Source organism: Megalops cyprinoides, chromosome 7, assembly GCF_013368585.1.
Source record: "Megalops cyprinoides isolate fMegCyp1 chromosome 7, fMegCyp1.pri, whole genome shotgun sequence".
In the NCBI taxonomy this organism is placed as follows: domain Eukaryota; kingdom Metazoa; phylum Chordata; class Actinopteri; order Elopiformes; family Megalopidae; genus Megalops; species Megalops cyprinoides.
In genome coordinates, this window is record NC_050589.1 from 16283189 (window position 1) to 16303384 (window position 20196).

The 20196-nt window shown below is 45.9% G+C and overlaps 1 protein-coding gene across 2 annotated transcripts in view; it reads right to left on the reverse strand.

The window, feature by feature from the left end:
* Positions 1-807: 807 nt before the first annotated feature.
* The window catches only part of zbtb46 (zinc finger and BTB domain containing 46), a 47066-nt gene continuing 27677 nt past the window's right edge, over positions 808-20196 (reverse strand). The window contains exons 3-6 of one of the 2 annotated variants that reach the window (XM_036533735.1): positions 14191-14466; positions 8729-8928; positions 7658-7700; positions 6776-7522 (exon numbers count right to left, since the gene is read on the reverse strand). In XM_036533735.1, the coding sequence (XP_036389628.1) occupies positions 6936-7522; positions 7658-7700; positions 8729-8928; positions 14191-14466 (1106 nt within the window). In that variant the 3' untranslated portion in view covers positions 6776-6935. Of the gene's footprint in view, positions 1818-2709; positions 2886-6775; positions 7523-7657; positions 7701-8728; positions 8929-14190; positions 14467-20196 lie in introns of those variants that run through there. The other variant, XM_036533736.1, reaches the window with a different exon arrangement.

Below are 20196 nucleotides of genomic sequence, written 5' to 3' on the forward strand. Positions count from 1 at the left end.
ACACATATATATATATATATATTCTGTAACAACAAACAAAATAAGAATATTGAAGTAGTATAAAAGTAAGGTGAGATAGCATCCTATTGGAGAGCAACAGGTCCTAGAATCCTAGCATCCCGTGTAAATCAACTGTTACAGATGTAACATCAATTCAAGATGGAGGGAGGGGAACACTGGGGGATGGGGGGAAGGGGGAGACAGAGAGAGACTGAAAAATTGGAGGGAGAAAAGAGGAAATCCCCCACCTTTCAGGTAACCCTTTAGTCCACCTTGGCCCGCTATGGAGTAAGACAAGTAGACAGGGATAAAAAGCATTTCTTTTCCTGACCTATTCCTCTATGTCATCACAGTTGTGGGACTGGATGGACCTCGTTCTGAAGCAAACGATTGCGCTCTCGGATGAGGAATGGAGGGTGCCCTTCCTTCAGAATGGTTGGGAGACCGTAGAGAGTGCTGTGAACTGTGAAGATCTGTCCCTGCATAGCGTTCACATTCCTCTCACTTTCTCTCTCTCTCCCTCTCTCCCTGTGCACACAGCAACGGAGGTACGGGCAATGCTCTTGGCTGTTACAGTGCTTCTCTCTGCTTGAATCTCTGCTTGCATTTGAACATGTTTTTTCCTCTTCCTTTTCTCAATAGGATTTCATACAACTGTAGAAATATAAAGTAAACTGACATGGCAGAAAAGAAAACGTTAAAAGGCATACCTTAATTGCAAACTTTGCACAAATATATATATATACTATATATAGATATATAGATATATAACAGTCATGAGGAAATTTATCCTTAAAGGTAGGCGCGGTCACCAAGTCATCTATGTAAATTAGACTAAAAATGTAAACCACAGAATCAGGGAGTTTATAGGAATCTGGTCAACGTTAAAGTGCAAGTCTGTGGCAGTTTTATGCAAAAAGTGCCAAACTGCTGCCAATGATCAGACACCTACAGTTTTGCAATAGATAGGAACCCCCCCTGCTGGGGTAGTTGACTGCATGGCATGAAGACAGACAGCACTTGTCTTGTTTCTGTTCGAAGCATCAAAGCGTTCGAAACCCCCACAAACATCAAATGGGCAAACGCTTTGTAATTAACACCGCAGAGGACACAGTCTCTGGCTTCAAAATGTCAGATTTATACAAAATGCCAATGCCTGACTCCGAGCATCAGCCAATCTGCCGAACCACCACTGTGTCAACAGAAAAAAAAAAACAAAAGTAACCTTTCCCTCTATCATTGCAGACATATAATGAACATATAAATGTGCACATGTGAATATCGCACCTGTTATGGTATATAACACTGGCGTGTTTCACCCAAGGTCAGAGCCTATATTTTCATATAGATTTTTTAAAATCATACTTATAAAAAGCCCAAGAAATGGACTAAGAAATCCAGGCGAAATCTTTGTCACTCCCCGCCTGGTTTTCCCCTTCTTGTGCCGAGTCGCTCTCCTCCTTGTCATTGTCCAACATGCCATCCCGGTGACACATTCCTGAGTCGTCCTTCCACTTGCTGCTGTCCTCGTCCCCGTTGGCCATCATCTCCCCGTCGGCCAGCATCTCCTCGTCGCCGTCGCCGTCGCCGTCGGCCGGGTCGTCGGGGAAGCGGTGGTCGCTGGGGTAGAGCTCATCCTCGGGCGACCCCTCCTCGCCCACGTCCCCGTTCTGGTCCAGCAGGGCGGCCATGCCCCGCCCCGAGCAGTCAGCGCAGACGCCGTGGCGCCGGGACCCGTGCTTGATGCCAACGCTGGCCGCTGACATGAAGACCCGGCTGCACACCTTGCACACGTACTTCTTATCCTTACTGTGCACCTGAGGGAGAGCAGAAATACAGAGACACACCTTACACACCTGTTTCCTATCCTTCCTCAATACCTGAGAAAGAGCACAGAAAAAAGAGAGAGGAAAAATGTAGAGAGGGAGGAGAGAGGAGAAAAAGAGAGGAGAGAAAGAATTATATTGAGAGAGAGGAGTAATACATATAAGAGAGAGGAGCAGTATCTAGAGAGGGGAGTAATATATAGACAGGAAGAAAGAGAGGAGCAGTTCAGGGAGAGGAGATTGCCTGGTGCTGGTTCCAGGCCCAATGGTGGCTTTCTTGACTGACACTGGTTGTGAGAATGTGCCTGCTGTGGCGGCCATGTTTCTACCATGTTTCAGTGAAACCGCAGTCGTTTCGGCGCGCTGCTTTTCCCCATAAAGCCGCCGACTGTGAACATGTCATGGTTTTGGGTGCCTTTGATCTCAGCGAAACCAGAGCAAATTTTTGTGGCGTACTCTCACCAGCGTCAGATTAAGTGCATGTGTATGGCCATGTGTGCTGTCTGTAAATTGCTTCTGGGAGGAGAGAAGATGGTGAAAAGACTCTAGCCTCTTGGGCAGCGAGATGATCAGCTTGATCTTTGACTTGCTTTTCTTGGTCAATCCCCTAGTCAAAGCTCCAGCGACTGCTAACCAATATTCTCTGCCTTACTGTAGCAGGATACATGGTTATTATGGAGCAGTCTAAGACTACAATTCAGTGGTTTTGTAACTTTTAAAGGGAATGTTAAGTGGGTGACAACCAGGGAGAACAGGTTTATCCATGTAATGTATACATGGGCACTATATGCATTGTCTTCTACACTCCGTGCACTGCGAGTGCTAGCTAGTGCCTCTGCGCTCGACGCTGCCCTCTGGCTGCTCTGTGCTGGACTGCACTCACCAGTGTGTGCCTCTTCATGTGCTCGCGGCGGGTGAACTTCTTCCCGCATATCTCGCAGGGGTACGGCCTCTCTCCGGTGTGGGAGCGCATGTGCCTCTTCAGGATGCACTGGTGCATGGCCGAGAAGCTGCAGTACGGGCACTTGAACTTCTTCCTGATCACCGTGAAGTCGTTCACTGGAAAAAAACAAACAAAGACGGCACCCTGATTAATCATGGTGAGAGATCCTATGTTTCACTTCGATTACGGGAACAGCGTTTGAGACGACTCCCGTGTGCGTTGCTTCCAATGTCTTGGCTCTGCAGCTGCAATAGGTAGTACAGTGCCTCACATCGCTAAATTTCTCATAATCAGCTCTGCATCATTCTGATGCAAAGCCACAAATGTTAAACATTGCCATTATTTTTGAATCAATGCAGCACAATTATGAAATACCTGTAGCAATCCAGCCAACTGTTTGTTAAAAGTTATCTTCACCTTGTATTTTATGCTGTGCCATCCAATGAGGGCAAAATATGCATGATATCAATTCAATTAAAATATAACTAATTTGCAAGAGAATTAATTTGGCCCTGGTCAGGCATATAAGCACTGGGTAGAAAAGGATTACCAAACGTCAAGTCACCAGATAACTACAAACAGGCGTCTCTTGGATTGCAAACTGCTACTTTCCAATTACTGGATTTTTTCTCCAATCATTTTACTAAAGCAATTTAAATGCACCAGCGTTAATGCGTTGCATCCCTAAAACCACTCCAACATGACGGTTTCCCTGGCAACTGCTCTTCTTGAGACAGAACCAGAAAAGGAAATGCACAGAAACTCCAGGAACTGACGAGGTTCTAGGTTTGTGCCCAGCAGACTGCATATGACAGGAATAGGCACTGCGGTAACTTGAGGTCAGCACAGTACGTTTAAGCAGCATGTCCTTTTCTTATTTAGACGCTGCTAAGCCAATTATCCCGTGGTCTAGACTTGCGTTGAGTTAAGCAGATGCAAAGAAGGTCAAGCAAACGGTTTGTATCACGGCCTCATCTGCCGCAGGGCCGTGCCTGCAGCATGGTAGGGTACAGCAAGGGAGAGAAAACCCAGGTTTTAATATCTGTACACACAATTCACTAATATTGTTTTCAAGTTAGAACGTCACCACTGTTTCTCATTTGATATCTCCTGCATTCACTACAGCTGTGGACAATTCATTTATGTGACTCTTCTTGCTACCTCTTCTGCGAAAGCGGTTTTAACCCGTCTCGGCAGCACTGAAGGAAAAGTCATTTTACCATTGCAGACAACATCAGAGCACAGCAGAACATTTTGAATGTTCTGTTTCAGAGAATAAAGACAATTCAAGGACAAATTTCTAAAGCCGCTTTTTCACCAGTTTATTGAAGACAGATACAAACTACAGAGAAATAGTACTTAAAAAAATACACATTTTCTATAACAACTTGGGCATTATACAAGTTAAAATACTGCCTAAAATAAAGTCTCTTATTTTGTTGCTTCAGAATTTACAAAATCACATGTGCAGCACAATACAGCAGTGCTTGCCCTTTCAAATATATTTACTAATGATACGTTTCAATACATCTCTAACACCAGTCCTTCAAATATGCGCATTTTTCCATTTCTCAACCTTAAGTCAGAAAGATGTAGGGAAGATTGTAAGAAGCCGCATTATTTTTCCTGAGGAAAGGGCTGCTAAGCTCTAAGGGTCTTCAGACCTGTGCGAGTTCCATTATTTGTACAGTACAACAGTGAGTTCCTTTGATACAAAAACTTACATTCAGGTCAGCACAAGCCAAGCATTTCATATGTTCAGTGCATCCCATGTGGTTAAGACCACTGCAACACTATGAGGAATCCCAACAAACCCGGATCAATGGGAGTGTCCAGGATTGGATGACTCTAGCTTATTGCCTTTTGATAAATAAGGCAAGTCCAACCACCACCACCTTCAAATGCATCCCTACCAGTGTCATTGTGACTCCCTGGACTGGAGATATTTCAGCAGACTGCCGGCTGCATCACAGTGCATCAGTATTACAGTAAGCACACTGTTTAAGGGCACATTTTCACGTCACAGATAGAACATCTTTAGACAGAGATTGTATCTGCCTGCATGGGTCACTTAAATTTACTATCACCATATACCCAAGCAGGTACTCATGATATTCTATGTGACTGCATATATTGTCACAATACACAGACCTGGATCAAATCACTGAACTGGACCTGCCAGACTTCAAACCCACTGCAGATGCTGGGTTCCTTTGAAGGGAATCTCAGAACTAGTCTGACCCAAATGAGTCACAGGTTAGATGCAATGGAAGGCTCACATGGGCTGACATAGAACAAAGTGCAAAGGTAATAATACTAATACAACCAAAAAAACATTTACAAGCATAAATAATGTGTTTAGACTGTTGCTGATATGGTAGTCCACCACCACTAGGTGAGACTAATTGTTAAGTTGAAACGCACAGTACAACACCCCATAGAGAAGAGCTGACGAAGAATTTGCTATATAGAACAACATAGTCTTATGGCTCATACCCAGTTAAATCAGCAGCAGCAGGTCAAGTGTGAAACCTTTTTTATCAGAGGTAGAGCTGTTTGAAATAATGTGCCACTAGTTCATAAAATATCAGTAATTTGTAAACTGTTCCATTAAATTAAAATGCATTGCTTGCTCTATTCTTTGGCTCTAATTTCATACTTCAATCTATCGTATATCACTTCAGATTTTACACGATTGATGCCATACCAAAAAATATTTTGAAAATTACCAGAGATCTATAAAATGCCAAATGTTTTCTGTATAAATGTAAGAAAGTGTAAAAGAACGTTATTGTCATCTTATGAGCTTGATTATTGAGAAGTGCTCACTAAAAGGCAGTCAAGCGGGTGTGTCTGTGTTGGCTAGCGATGATTTCGGACAGCTGCTGTTCAGTGGTTAGATTGATAAAAAAAATCATATTTTTAATGAAATTACACATTCACAGCAGTCATCCTTTCTGAAATGATACATTTTTTTCCAGAGTAAAATACAAACAGGGAGTTCCATTTATAAACATGTGCAAAGCGCGTTAAGAGGATGGGCACTAAAGAATATACCTCCCTCCCTATTAAACCTACTGAAGCTGCAATGTGCAAAGATACAAGCACAAATTGGAAACAGCACCTTGCCCATATATGTATATGTATATACATGTATATGTATGTATACATACATATATGTGACCAATACTGAAGCAAGTGCCTTCTCACTCATTCCCTGAGGAGCTGACCCCACCATGAGGTCACCATGCAGTTCAAAAGAGGTCACAGCCCTAACTCCCAATCCGGCACGCCTACAATTCTCCACCCACTCCTCCTTTATCCGGGGTCGAGGGTCAAGCGGGGGCAGAACTGCGCAGAGCCAATTACCACAATTATTCAGTTCAGCTTAGACAGAGGCATCGAGGGCAGAGCAGGGAACAGGGATTTGCAGCAACCGTTTCCTGCGTTTTGCCCCTTTCCAAACCATCCATACTGAGATAACATGAAAACCAAGAAAAAAGAAGGAAAACCAGAATCAAATGACTGCTCTCCAGCAGGTGGCGATATTGCATGCCTGTTGCAAGATTCACATGCTTCTTAGTTATGAACCCCAGACGTTCTGTTCTTAAAGGACTGTGGAAGGAAATCTGTCAACCCTGTATTGAGGGGAATAAAATACTTGCAGTGACCACTAAAAGGCTGGGTGCAGAGAACAGCTCCTGGGTGGCCAACCCCAGCACCATCTAGCACAGTGCGACCTTCACTTTGAGTCTTCATTGACTAGCTCAAACACACACACTCATACAAACAATAACACTGATACAGGATCCCAATATACCCTGGTTTGAATTCGGTTAAATACAATTTTTACAAAATACGTCTGTCTGTTGCTGTGCATAGCGATTGTGCTTTTCTACAGTTTCAGTGAACCAAAATATAAAATTTCAAATCCTTAAATAGATATTCTTTCATTTAGAATACAAAATATACAAATATACATGATTTACAAAATATAACAGCGCTTTGTCTACATTAACATGGACACCTACAATCAACAGAAAAGGGCAGGGTTTATGTTTCGACTTCAGAAAGAGTGCTACAAAGAGGCAGCTTCGCGCCTCAGTGCAAGTCAGCGACCGCCCGACAGGGCGGACAGATGGACGGGTCGCGGAGGGTGGAGGCCACTAGTCGCGGGTGTGGGCGGCGGTGGCGGCGTCCTCGCTCTTGAGCGGGTGTAGGTCCCAGAGGCGCTCGGACGCACCGCCCGCCTGGCAGCACACCTTGGCGTGGGTGGCCAGGTTCTTCTGCGTGCTGAAGGCCTTGCCGCAGACGGGGCAGGCGAAGACGCGCTCGCTGGAGTGCACGGACGACAGGTGGCGGTTGAGGTCGGTGCGGTCCCGGAAGTGCTTCAGGCAGTAGGCGCACTGCATCATCTTGCGCTTGAAGTGGATGGTCTTCTCGTGCCGGTCGGCGTTGGACTTGAGCGTGAAGCTGGCCGGGCACTGCGAGCAGAAGTAGCGTGCGGGCGGCTCGGCCGTTAGGGGGCGCTGCATGTCAAAGCAGTCCAGGGACAGGGCCATAAGGGACAGCGTGTGCTTGTACTCGTGCTCCCGCAGCTGGTCCAGGCTGCCGAACAGCCGCTTGCACAGGGAGCAGGCCAGCTCCTGGGGCCAGCTCGACCCGCCGCCCGGCGGCTCTCGCGCAACCACGCTGCTCTTATCCACCAGCGCCATCTGATCCTCCTCTTTGGGGGGCTGGCTGCCGTCCAGACCTGGGACAGAGAGAGGGAGAGAGGTGTGAGCAGCACGGCACGCGTGCGGACCAGTGCATCGAAAATGAGCTGTGGCATGCGAGGTGTACGTATCAAAGGGAAGGTGAGAGGGGGTGAGAAACCTGGTCGCCATACCTGTGCCCGAGCCATGAATGTCCTCTTCACATTGCATCTTCTCCTGTAAATGCAGAGAGTGCGTTAGCAACGTGGTCCTGTTCCAAAGTACAGTATATAAATATATGTAATATTCTTTGGCATGCAGACACACAGACACACAGAGAAGACAGACAGACAGACAGACAGACTTGAAAAGAAAAAAAGGCAAAAAGGTAAAGAAATTGTTACATCAAGCATTACAGTTTAATGAAAACATGACAATGAAAAAGGTACAATACTGTGGATTTTTTTTGTCTGCATGGATAATAGCACTAGCTTCAGGGTAATTGTTGCAAGTGGTCAGTTTGGTATTTGTTTCACACATTCACCCAGGCTTCTTTTCACTTTGCACAACAGGTGGGGAGATAATAAGTCTTTGTCTCCCATCACAAGAGGATATTCAATATTTGCTTGTCTCTTGTGAGAGATGCAGATGCCTTTGACACTTTTGTTTGCTTATCCCTGGTCTTGTCTAGGTACGTCTGCTGCTCCCTCCCCACCCCCGCCTCCAGCCTGCACCCCCCTCGCCCCCTCTGCTCATCCCTCCCCCCTCCCACACCTAAGAACACCACGCCGTAGACCAACAAACAGATGGCTCATCCACAGAGATAGTGAGACTTCTTGGGAGGGAGGCATGAAAACAAATGCTATTTTAACAAATGAAAGGAAGCACAATTGCCTGGGATCCTAAGAAAACAGCTCTTCTAACTTCCCTTCGTCATTCATACAGACTTCCTTTACCTTTGCTGTTCTCTACCTTACCATAATCCTTTTTTTTTCCCAATGATCCCCTAAATGAGATTATTAACTATATTCAGCAGTGTTTGCTGTGCTTCTATTGGAGGCCTGTATGTGAAGAACGGTGCTAAGAAAACATTGCTATTGACAAAAAGAAAATCAAAGGGAAGAGAAACAGAAAAGACACTCAGGAACAGGTATGATGGTATGAACACATATCCGTAGGAAATGCAGCAAATTCCACGGACACCAGGCAATAAGAACACGGGCTCCAGGAGCCAAAGGCCTGGGGTCAGTTGAGCGTTTGCTTACCTCTGTGGGTGAGGGGTCCGAGGTCTCCTCTACTGCCGGTCTCTCTGGCAGGACACCCCCAGCCTGAAGGAGGCTGGAGGGCCCAGAGGGCCGGCCATCAGGGGGGTGCAAGGGCGGAGGAGGAGGAGGAGAGGACGCCCCTTGTTTGCTATCAAATTTGCCCCCTGGACGATTGGAGCTGCTGTTGTAGGAGCCAGGCCCTGAGGAACACAGGAAACGAGTCTCACCCACGTAAACTAGAACCAGCTGGCCACTTCCACACAACATGAGAGGGGCAAAGAGGCACAGAGGGGCAGTTCTGAAAACTGGAGCTACTCGGTCCTCAAGGAACGGGGTGAGGGGGCTCTCCTCTCTCTCTCTCCTGCTTCTCCTTCCACCCACGCATGTATAAAGAAGACAAGAGAGTGATAGAGAGGGAGGTGTTGACAGAGACTTGCATTTCACTCTTTATTTCAAAATAATAATGTCGACCAGCTGCTTTAGAGTATCTGTCCAAGGCAAAAAAAATTCTGAAAGAGACCGCGGATTTATCAGCGTGACAATGCACCAGAAGGAGCAATAAAGACCCTCTCCCATTTTAAAAGAGCATGCTGCTCATCCTCAATACAGGACATTAGCGACAGAGACATAATTTCATATTACATAACTGAATAACGCTGTCAACAGCATCAGCCAGTTAAATATTCCACCAGGCGATCCAGGGAAACTGAGGGAAATCCCTCAAAGGATGATGCTGAGGTACATGAAGTGGAGGGATCAATATTGAGAGCATTAGGGATAAACGGCTGCAAAATTGGTGAAGGGATTTTGATTTTGATTGAAGATGCCCATTGCAAGACCAAGCACCCAAAAAGGGGGCTGTGTTTCATGGAAGTTAGAGGGGGCAGCATTTCCAGGAGTCGCCACAGCTGAAAAAGAGCCGGGATGTGGGGGAGATCCAGACAGAGGCATGCCGTTGTAAATTTGAGGCAGCAGACGGGTCGCTGGAATATTCCCAGGGAGAAGTCTCCCAGAACTCCTGCACACGCCCTTTTCCCCAGCAGCCTTGACCCCCAGCAGAACACCCCCACCCTAGAGCATGGCTGGAGGTTCTCCCAAAATCCTTCCAGGACTGAGGAGTCCATGCAGAATACTGCACTTCCCCTCAGCGTGATTACATCACTTTATTCAGTCCGCTTGAGCCTGAGTCACTTACACACTGCACATTGCAATGCTTCATGAACAAGTTAATTAGACCTTTGGCACATAAAGCATTATCAAATGAGAACCACACAAAACATTTCAACTGATAATATCTTTGAAAATGGCTATATTTACAAATCAATACCAATGATAAACAAATGAACAAACAAAAAATGGGGTATTTGTCATGTGGAGTTTTTTTTTTTTTTCACCAGCCTGTGTATCTGTAGTTTTTTCGCAGAGAGGGTAATGACAGTTGTACTTTTTTCTCTCTCAGTGGGAACACTTTTAAACAGGCCTGAGGTCATGCACAGACAGTCAGGCGATGGAAGGAAGATGAAAATGGCCACAGAAGGTGTGGTCTGTAAAGGTTTGCCTTTGTATTTAGAAGTCATGTGGGTTGCACAAGGCTTTGTTTGAATAGGAAGTGGAGGCTGACATTTTGAGGTTGTGCGCCAAGCGTTCCGCCAACGATGCTTGCAAAAGTAGTGCCATCAGCAGTGTCCTTTGATTGTGACTGTTCATGTACATGTGTATATACATATATATATATATATATATATATATATATATATATATATGTAGACATGAACAATCTGGATGTCTGGATGTGTATATATGTATTTACACATACACATATACACATACATCCAGAGTATTTCTGTTTACATTGAACCTCAGAAACATTTTACAATGCTTTTTCCTAAAATTGTGAACTAACAACATTTACTTAGCAGTTCCAGAGTTTGACTCCCTTTGAGAGGAGGAAAACAGTCTTCCCTCACCCCCCCCCCCCCTCCCACCACCACCACCAAAAAAAAAAAAAAAATTTTCATCTGAATTCAAGCTCCATCCATTCTTTCACACACTTTGACTGTTGGACATGCAATTTAATTAACAGCAGTTGTGTAACTCCCCTTTAGTGGGAGTGGAGCTTAAATTTCAGGCTTTAACTTGGAATTTGCACAGGCCAAAATGGACGCAACCCATATTTACAATTTCAAAACACCATATATTTCAGAGAAAATAAAACACAGACATTAAGGTCTTTTTTTTCCCAAGAAGGAGTAGACAGCTTTCGGGTGTTTCCCATCTTTTTTTTAATCTCAATTATTGCCAGACTGAAATCTCTCTGGCATGGCAACAGGCCTGTGCCAGTGCTGGAACAAACTGCAACAATGTTGATGAACTGACCAGGCACCAAGACTGAAATATCAAGTTTGAACAGAACACATTAGCTTTACTGGGGTGACCCTTGAAGGTATTACTAAATCCTTGATGTCAATATAACCCCACCCCAGATGGAGTTGTGGATGAAGTTATTTAATAGGATTCAGGCATTTTCCTTAATGACTTAATGTAGTGCTAAAGAGGACTGTGTGTATGGTTGGCCCCTACCTCTCCGTCTGAACTCCAGGTGCCTCTTCTAGTGAGGGGGGTGAAAGGGGCACTTGGAGATCACAGAGTGGGGCCTTTGAATGTACAATGGAGTGAACTGAGGTCCAGCGGGCCTGGAACACCCTCTAGGTCTCTCACCCTGGGGTTGTGAACTAGAGCAAGGGCGCCTTTTCCTTTCTGGAGTGCATCTGCAAAGGGCAGTTGCTGCTCACATGTTGTGCAGCCACCGAAGCACAAACGTGTATGGTCCTTTTCTGAATCACAAGCCACACTCTGACGCTGGAGGCCGATTTAGTCTCTTCATTTTACAGAACTGAGCCGCGGAGGCCTTCAGCAGATAATGCCTTCCATCTCAGCTATTCAGACCAGAAAATCCACACTGATGGGAAATGTACCGCTATGTCATTTATTAGCCATAACATTTTTTTTATTACCACCAGACATTTTTTATAAACATAATACTGGTTGCAATAAAACAGGGTTATTTGGTCTGTTGTTTAATAGAATCTTAACAGCGCCGCCACGCCGCCGATGCCAGAGCCTTGGTGATGAATGTTATACCACATGGAAGTGACGTGCTCGGGAGAGTGGAGCGGATTCAATCGAAACAGCAATGGTGGTCACCCTGTGGTTGGATAGTAGAGACTTTTCTGAGGCAGTGTTGGTCAGCCAGCTCTCTCCCTGTTATGCTACACGTTAAAGACGCTTGACTGTGGCTCGCATCGGCAGGGTCGGCATGTGAGAACAGGGTTTTGGGGCACAGCAGTGTCTCGCTAGCAGCCAGCAACACATCAAGGCTTCGCAGTACGCACACCCTTGCTTCATAAGAGGAGCGGGAGACACGGCTCAATCACAAGCGGTGCTGATGGCACAGGGTAAAAAAAAAGAAAAAAAAACCTCCAGAGTTTAACCTCAATCTCTTTTCTCAAAATTAGGTTGCAACACAGATTCATAGCGTGTGAATTAGCCAAACCCCTGTGAAATAAAAAAAACAGCTCTCTGCATACCTTCATTAAACAGAGCTGTGAACACGACGACCTGTAATTTTAGGCAATTACTCACACACTCACACGCGCATGCACATGCACTCCACTTCATCAGCACACATTTACACTTTCCTGATAGATGTAACAAAAGATGGAGGCTTCAGATAAACAGGGAAGCAGCATTAGAAACATATTTTGGAAAAAAAAATATGAGGGAGCACAGAGAGCTATATCACACACACACAGAGAATGCTTTCCCTCATGTCTGACCAGACGTACACATACAGTACCTTGAATGTTAAACTATTTCTCTGTAGGGGAGATCTGTGATACACTTTACAATCATAACGGAGAATGGACACAATAAAAGGGCTTTTGATGCACTGCTACACCATACCTGTTCCCATTTGGATTGACAATACAGAGCATCCTATTATGACATCTTAATGGAAAAGTAAGTCAACAAAGGCCTCAGTTCTCCTTTACACCTTTACACCAGCAGGTCAGGAATACTGGAACATCGGATGGGCATCAGTTGCCCCCCAACAAAAAAAAGAAAAAAAAAAGAAGAAATCATTTCTCTCCAATATGTATTGAAAAGACCCAGTTTCATGACCCAATATATTCTTTTTCCCTTGGCAACAATCGTTCTGTTGGTTCTGAACATATGTTACTGTCCCAAAATCACAAGCACCAAGACAAATCGAATCATTTCTCGGCACACCTCATGAAGGCAGACAAGGCTGAAACAATCGCACATAAATCCAATCGCAGATGCTGAGAGCGTTTCGACTGATAGCTGCAGCCGCGGTGTGAAGCGGCCCGGACGACCCCGTGCCACCTCCCGCTCCTACTGGATCAATCTTTTTCAGGGATTACAATAAATACGCTTTGAAGTTAAAGAGGGGGTGTTCAGGAGGGGAGAAAAAGAGCAGCAATCCATCAACTCTAGATGTTTGGGATACCTTCTTTGTGGCCTTTAAGAGCTTCTCCTTCTTTCTCTCACCATTTACTTTATTCTGCTCCCTTCATTGGTTTCATACTGGATATCAAGGGCCACTCACACTATTTGCCATTCAGTGGTGTCACGGGGAGAAGACTTTTAAACCTCCTGGCTTCCCCCCACTAGACACCACAGCAGTGGTTCAACAGCTCTGCTGATCCCTTAAACCGACTGGCAACGTCTTCATTGGACACACTTTGTGTAACCTTCAACACACAGGGAAGTGCTCCAGCCGGGCAGCCATTACCATGTCAAAGGCCCACTCTTTTGTCCTCTGTTCAGGGCGAACTAAAAGAGCATGACCGGATTTAAAGTTTTACTTGTTTCCTTTCTGAGGGAAACAAAAGAACTGAGCTTTACCAACAAAAGATGCAATTACAAGGCGAGGCAGGGGAAGGAAAAAAAGCACACTTGCACCCATATGTCCAAAATAACTTGATGGAGTGGAGCAGTATCTGTAAAATTAGCTTAATGATTTAAAAGCTTTTATTAAATGCAGACTCTAACCAGTTCTGCTAACATCCTGTTGAAATATTTTTAGACAGTGGAAGGTAGATGAGAAGTCTTCCTGTTCAAGGTGAGCCCTGCCTGCACACACACACACACACACACAAAACACCCAGAATATGGCAACTGAACCCTCTCACAAAGCCTGGTGTCTCATATGAATGCTGTCATGCACTCACACAAAGTCATTGTCTGTTGGACACGTTCTCCAACACCCCACAAAAGGCCACACATCTTGGCTGAGCGTTCAACCATTCATACCAAACCTAAGCCACATCATGACTGAAAATGCACATGGCCGAACTGATACCACAGCTAACCTCAGGGTTTCCGGGGTAAAGGGGGACCCTTCAAGGTTGTGGGAATATTTAAAAAGGCTAACTTACGAGACAAGGAGTGCCCAGTCTTGGGCAGGTATTCAAAGAGGAGGGGGTTGTCCTCTCCCAGCATCTCAGCGCGGAGCGACAGGAGGCTGTTCTTGCTCATGAGCGCCGCCCGCAGGTTAGCCACGGAGGCCGCCTGGCACGTGGGGTCGTCTTTCTCAGCTGCCAGTGACTGCGACAAGAAGCCTGGGTCCCCTGCTAGCGCCTCCTCCTGCTTCACGAAGAAGTCCAGCCGGTCGCCTCGGCTGTCCGAGCTGTTGGGCTCGATGACATCAGCACCTGGAAGGAAACACAGGATCCGTGAATGGTTTCTCCGTGGGAGGAAGTGCCAGTCAGGTGTCACGGCGGAGGACCTATCCTTCTGATCTTTAACCTCTGTAACTACCAGGACCCAACTATGCTTACATGTAAAATGTGCAGCTGTCTTCAAAGTCTGAAGGTAGCACCATGGTGTGGCCTTCTACACTGCAATGTTCACAAGCAGATACACATGACCTATTTGAGTTGAATGTGGTCAGTGTGGTACACAATAGTTCCCCATAATCCAGTGATGGCTGAAGACCTGTCACAGCCAAAAAGCTTTGCGTCTAGCCAGACCTCTATATTAATAATGGATATTTCTGTAACTTTTTTAATTGACATGTTGAAGTTCCTTATTTTTCTTGGGTGCAGTTAAGCTAAATTTAGCCAGTTTTGCCACAACTTTCCCACTAATGAGCTGCAGTGTCATTACATGTAAATGGAATGTGAGTGCAAGAGATGGGACACTGCTAGTTCAGAACGGAGGGTCAAGTACTCCTGTGGTAAACCACCTTTCAAGGTGAAGTAGCTTTCCCCATTTCAATTCCCAGACAACTACAGTGTAATGTTGACGCATGCCACCAAATTCAAAGATGAGGGAGCATCCGGCATTGCCTTCAAATTTTAGGGTGCACATGTGAACTCATTCTCAAAGAGAAGCAAATGTAGGAGGACATGGTGAGGCAGGGAGGACAGGTAGAATGGTGACTGCCTCTCCGATGACAGTTTCGCTCTTCTATATGTGATAAAAGCATACTGTAATGGACAACTTAGATTAGATTTTTAGTCTTTGTATTTCAGAGTTTCTGATGTGTCTATTCCATCCTGAACATCTCATCTGGAACGTGAGTGCTACATGTTGGACTGCATATCTTCACCGCCCTTAACAGTCAAAAATATTACCCTAACAACAACCGTAAAATCTGACCACTTCTTCTTTATTCCAGAGTCGATCATTTTACCAAGGTTTATGGATATAAGTTCATAGTCCGTAACTTTTCAGTTACCCTGTTCACAGACAGACATAGAAAACAAACAAAATGTACAGAGACAAATGGGCAATTTCATAATCCATGCTCCATCAAGCACCGGAGGAGGTAATAAAAAATGCTGCCAACCACAACCACCACCAATTACTGTACCGTTCAGACTGAAGCTTAATGTGTACAAGCCATGGTGCTTGCTTAGCACATAACACGACTGAGCCGGTGTACGAAGAGAAGGACGGCAGCGGGACAACGTTACGCGCGGATCGTGTGGAACGTGTGAGGGACACGTTCCACTGAGCGGAGCTTGAGACTCATTTGACAGTGGAAAAGCGGGAGGCTGCTCAAAGCAGCTGTCACCAGAAAGCCTCCGCGGCTCCACTCCAGCTCAGCTGCGTCTCTCACGCTGCTGGATTGTCAGCCCCTTGGTGACAACTTCATCGGAGCCGCGCTCGTTCTACCTACCCAACCATCTCACAGATCATCTCTTTCTTATACCAAGGCATGTTTTTATTGCAGTGCCCCCCCCCCCCCCCCCCACGAAGAGCCATGCTGAGTATTTACAATGCGGTCCCAGGAGACGTGGGGGCATGAAAGAGCCAGAGACTGCCGCGCTCTGTGAAGATCTGTACTCGGCGCTGTATAAATATAAACTGAAGGAAACAAAGCTGCTCCCGTCTGCCGTGGGACGCTGCCAGGAAAACCCGTCCTCATGGAAAACCGTCCTGGTGAAGTCGGCTGGAGACAGGCAGGAGTGGGAGAGCCGGGCCACCGAGTCAGCCTGGCCTAAACACACCAGCACCCCAGACCACAGCAGTTTCTCACTCCAGACAGTAAATGCACCATTGCCATCGCTCAAAACCATGGGCCAATGTTCCCATCTCTCTCTCTCTCTAACACGCACAAATATTAGCATAAGTACGGAGCACTAAAAAGTGTAATGTCTGCACAATCAAAGTAGAGGCCTCACACGGGGACAAAGTGTCCTGTGCTGCGAGTCGGACGTGGTGAGCTGAAGATATGGATACAGACCATCTGTATCTCTGGTCAAAGCTGTCAGGGTCAGGAGAAAACATGCTGCAAACAATCCATTCAAGGTTATTACTGATAGAAATAAGATACCGTGCTTCATCTTTATATCATATTTTGATACTTTTCATCTTTCTGGAGAAGGTGAATGATTATTTTGCAATGAAATCCAGGGAAAGTGTGTGGTTTTACACAACACATGCAGAAGGCCCTCGCAGGACTGTATGATAAAAGGCTTGGCACAGTAAACCATACACTTTCCCTGGGTTTGATTTTCTTCAGAGAATGACCTCAGCTGCCCCTGAAATAAATCTGCTCTGATTTTTTTGTGAAGTACACACGGGATGTCTGAAGCCTTAATGCACTGCTAGGCACTGGCAGGGCAAGTCTCACAGACTCCACCTGTAGGCCCTCACTATTGCTGAACCACCATCAGCACTAGCATGGGTTTCTCATATTTCACTAAGTATGTGTTTTGTGTGCATACACTTAAGTGTCTTTTAGACAACTATTGTATATTGTATATGTATGTTAAAACCATTTAACTAATGGTGTTTCAATCCAGATACAGACAGACTGCAAATGACTTCTCAAACAAAAAACAACCAACAGCGTTTACAAAGATGGGCAAAAAACTGTACATTGAGTTACAATGCAGGAGGACAAAATTCAAGGGTGTTGGATCATCAGTGTCTGTATTTGCTCTTATCATTCAGGCAGTTCACTTCAAGCTGAGCTACAGACGTATCACGTTGCTGTGGAGTCAAGGAGAGGGATCCGTGTGTACTGTGCATTCTCTGAATACGGATTTGTGTAATTTGCTCCTGTAAGTGGGGCGGCGCTTTAGTCAGTCCAAAAGCACTGGAGATCACAGCACCTGGCAGGGGAGGAGGCCTAGAGGCCAACAGCACAGAAACAACTGGGCCTGCCAACCCACAGGTACAGGAGCAACGCAAATGGGAAAACACAATACTTGCCAATGTGAGTCTGGCAGCTACTGCACAAGCCTTAACCTGAAATACGACTGTGTGTGTGTGTGTGTGTGTGTGTGTGTGTGTGTGTGTGAGTAGGTGTGACTGTGTGAGTGGGTGTGTGTGCTAGTGAATATGGCAAAAACTGCCAAGTGTACTTTGTTGGGGTGGTCTGTTAATCATGTCAGATATTTACGCTGAGACGATGAAGACAGAAAAAAACAGCATAGATGTAAACCATCAAACCATGCAAAGGGAGAAAAAACGTGAGCAGGAAGGGGTATGAATCATTTCACACATTCGCGCAGGCACACACACACAGAGTAAAGTTAATTAAGATGGGGGAGCAGGGGTTGGAGTTGGGGGCACAGCGTGGAGGAATTCATTAAAGCCACCCACCTCTCACCAGTGGGCTGGAGACACACAGTCAATCAATAAAGTGGATCAGAATTTTCCCGACAAAGAAGGACAGACACAAAAAGTGAAGTATGGAGAAACTTAACCTCAGAACCCCCGAGTGATAAAAAAAACCTCCGCTCTGTATGCAAACCAGCAACTCCAACACATCGCATGTAAATCATATCTTAACCAGGAGAAATGAACAATGGCCTCAATGTAACACATAATACACAGAATGTAACCTATGTTTAAATATGTATAAAACACAGATCACTCTTAAAATCGTGTTTTATTTTCCCTTTGTTTCTGTCTTGATACAACAGGTCTGAATAATTTTTATTTCTCCTTCTGAAGAGATTCTCAGTTTAATTTGGTTTCCATGGCAGCCAGCCACCCTTGGCTCCAACATTTATGCTAAATAAAACCCCCTTTTAAGAGTAGACACAAATAGGAGGCTGCGTGGTGCTAGAGTTGGGGGGAATCGTGCGCGCTGCTTCGTGTGGGAGGCTGTGGTGTATGACTGTACATTAAAGTGAAATAAAAAGAGGGGGAGGCGAAGTGATACGCGCCCCCCTGTGAGCAGGGAGGGAGGGAGCGAGGTCAGTTAACAGGGTCTGACCTCCGTGACCTTTTGTTCTCCAGCTGCAGGAGCGAGCGCCCCTCCCTAACCGAAACTCAACACTCTCTTTGTCTGAGGGAGTTTCGGGGTGTCCCTGGACAATCTCTCGCTCCCAGAAATATCAGGTTTTAAAGGCACACGAACACTGTAAAGTGCGGAAGGGTATCAGATGCTGCCAACCTCCATCCCCTCCTACACCCACCCGGCTAAAGAGTTGGGGGAGGAGCGTGAAGCAAACCATGATTTTCACTGGCTAATATCATAGCTTGCAAGGCCTATAGAGCTCATCATTCAAACAAGGAGATTTAACTACAGGAAAAGAAAATAAAAGGCCCATCTGTACATTTCATAAGACAAGAACCTGTGGTAATACACTGTCCTGTGAAGCCCTAAGAAATTAGTCTCTGGGACGGCAAAGTGTACATCAGATTGCCAAAGAATGTACTGGTGAGCTCCTGGTCTGAGGGCGTCTGTGAAGAGTCACCCTTCCAGACCAATGTGATGGAGCCACAGTGCGCATGGACAGAGCTCCTTCATACGCCACACCGCAGAGCAGAGACTCAGCGCCACTAAAGCTCTCCCGCTTCCCAGTACGGCACATCACATGTCCTCAGCTCACCAGTGCACCACGTCCCCCTCACCCCGAAACACAGGTCACGCAGACATAGCCTACTCCGTCAGCGGACAGCCAAAACATCTACACTCTACATACGCCTCATCGTCAGCCATGCAACAAAATAATTCCACGAGAAACAGAAACAAGGAGATTCTCGGATACAGGACACAGCAGAAAAACTGTCTTGAAGAATTGCACATAACAGAGAAGAACTGGCAATGTATGGGCTATGGTGTATACCGTAAACAAAACTGTGCGTGGAAATCAGTATGTCTGTGTTAGGGCAAAGGCGGGCCGATGTGTGGGGGGAAGGAATTTGAGACTGAAGTCCCAGCATAGCTCATGAACACAAGTGAATGCTTCTGGCATTTTAGGGTAATCTTAGCACCTGCATGTCACACTTACATACAATGCCAAAACCCAGGAGGCCTGGAGTGGCACCGGTATGCGGGAGAGGACACTCACTCTAGGGGAGGTAATTATTTCATCCTTAATTTCAGCTCTGAGTCAGATATGTCACAACAACTACAGCAGAACCAAACAGAATTGATGGGGTTGGGGACGGGGCGGGGGGGTGGGGGGCGTCACATTTGTGCGATCGTCTGTGTGTGTGTGTGCGTGCATGCGTGACCTGAGCGTGAGGGAGGGAAGGTCGAACTTGCTTCCTCAGCACACCAAAGTTTGAAAGGGTAAAAAGTAATTTCCAAGGAAAGGGGGGAGTGAGGCACTAAAAAAGCTCAAGAATTCAGAGGCAATTTAAAAGCAGTGTGGGAGAGGGGAATGAAAAAAATGCTGGGTAAAAAAAAGGAGGGAGGATGGAAAGTAAAAGAGAGGTTGTTATTCCTCTCTCTTTTCCCTCTCCCTCATTCTCTCTCTCTGTTGTTTTTAGGGACTAACCGGGCCACAACCTCCACGGAGAGAGATAGGGAGGGGAGGAGAGGGCAGGAATAAATCAAACAGACCCTGAAGGCTGGAAGGAGGGAGGAGAGGAGAAGAGCAGAGAGAGAGAGAGAGAGAGAGAGAGAGGGTGGGGGTGGCAGTGGGGGGGCTGGGGGGGGCGGTTGGAGGATTGCAGGGCTCAAGGTAATC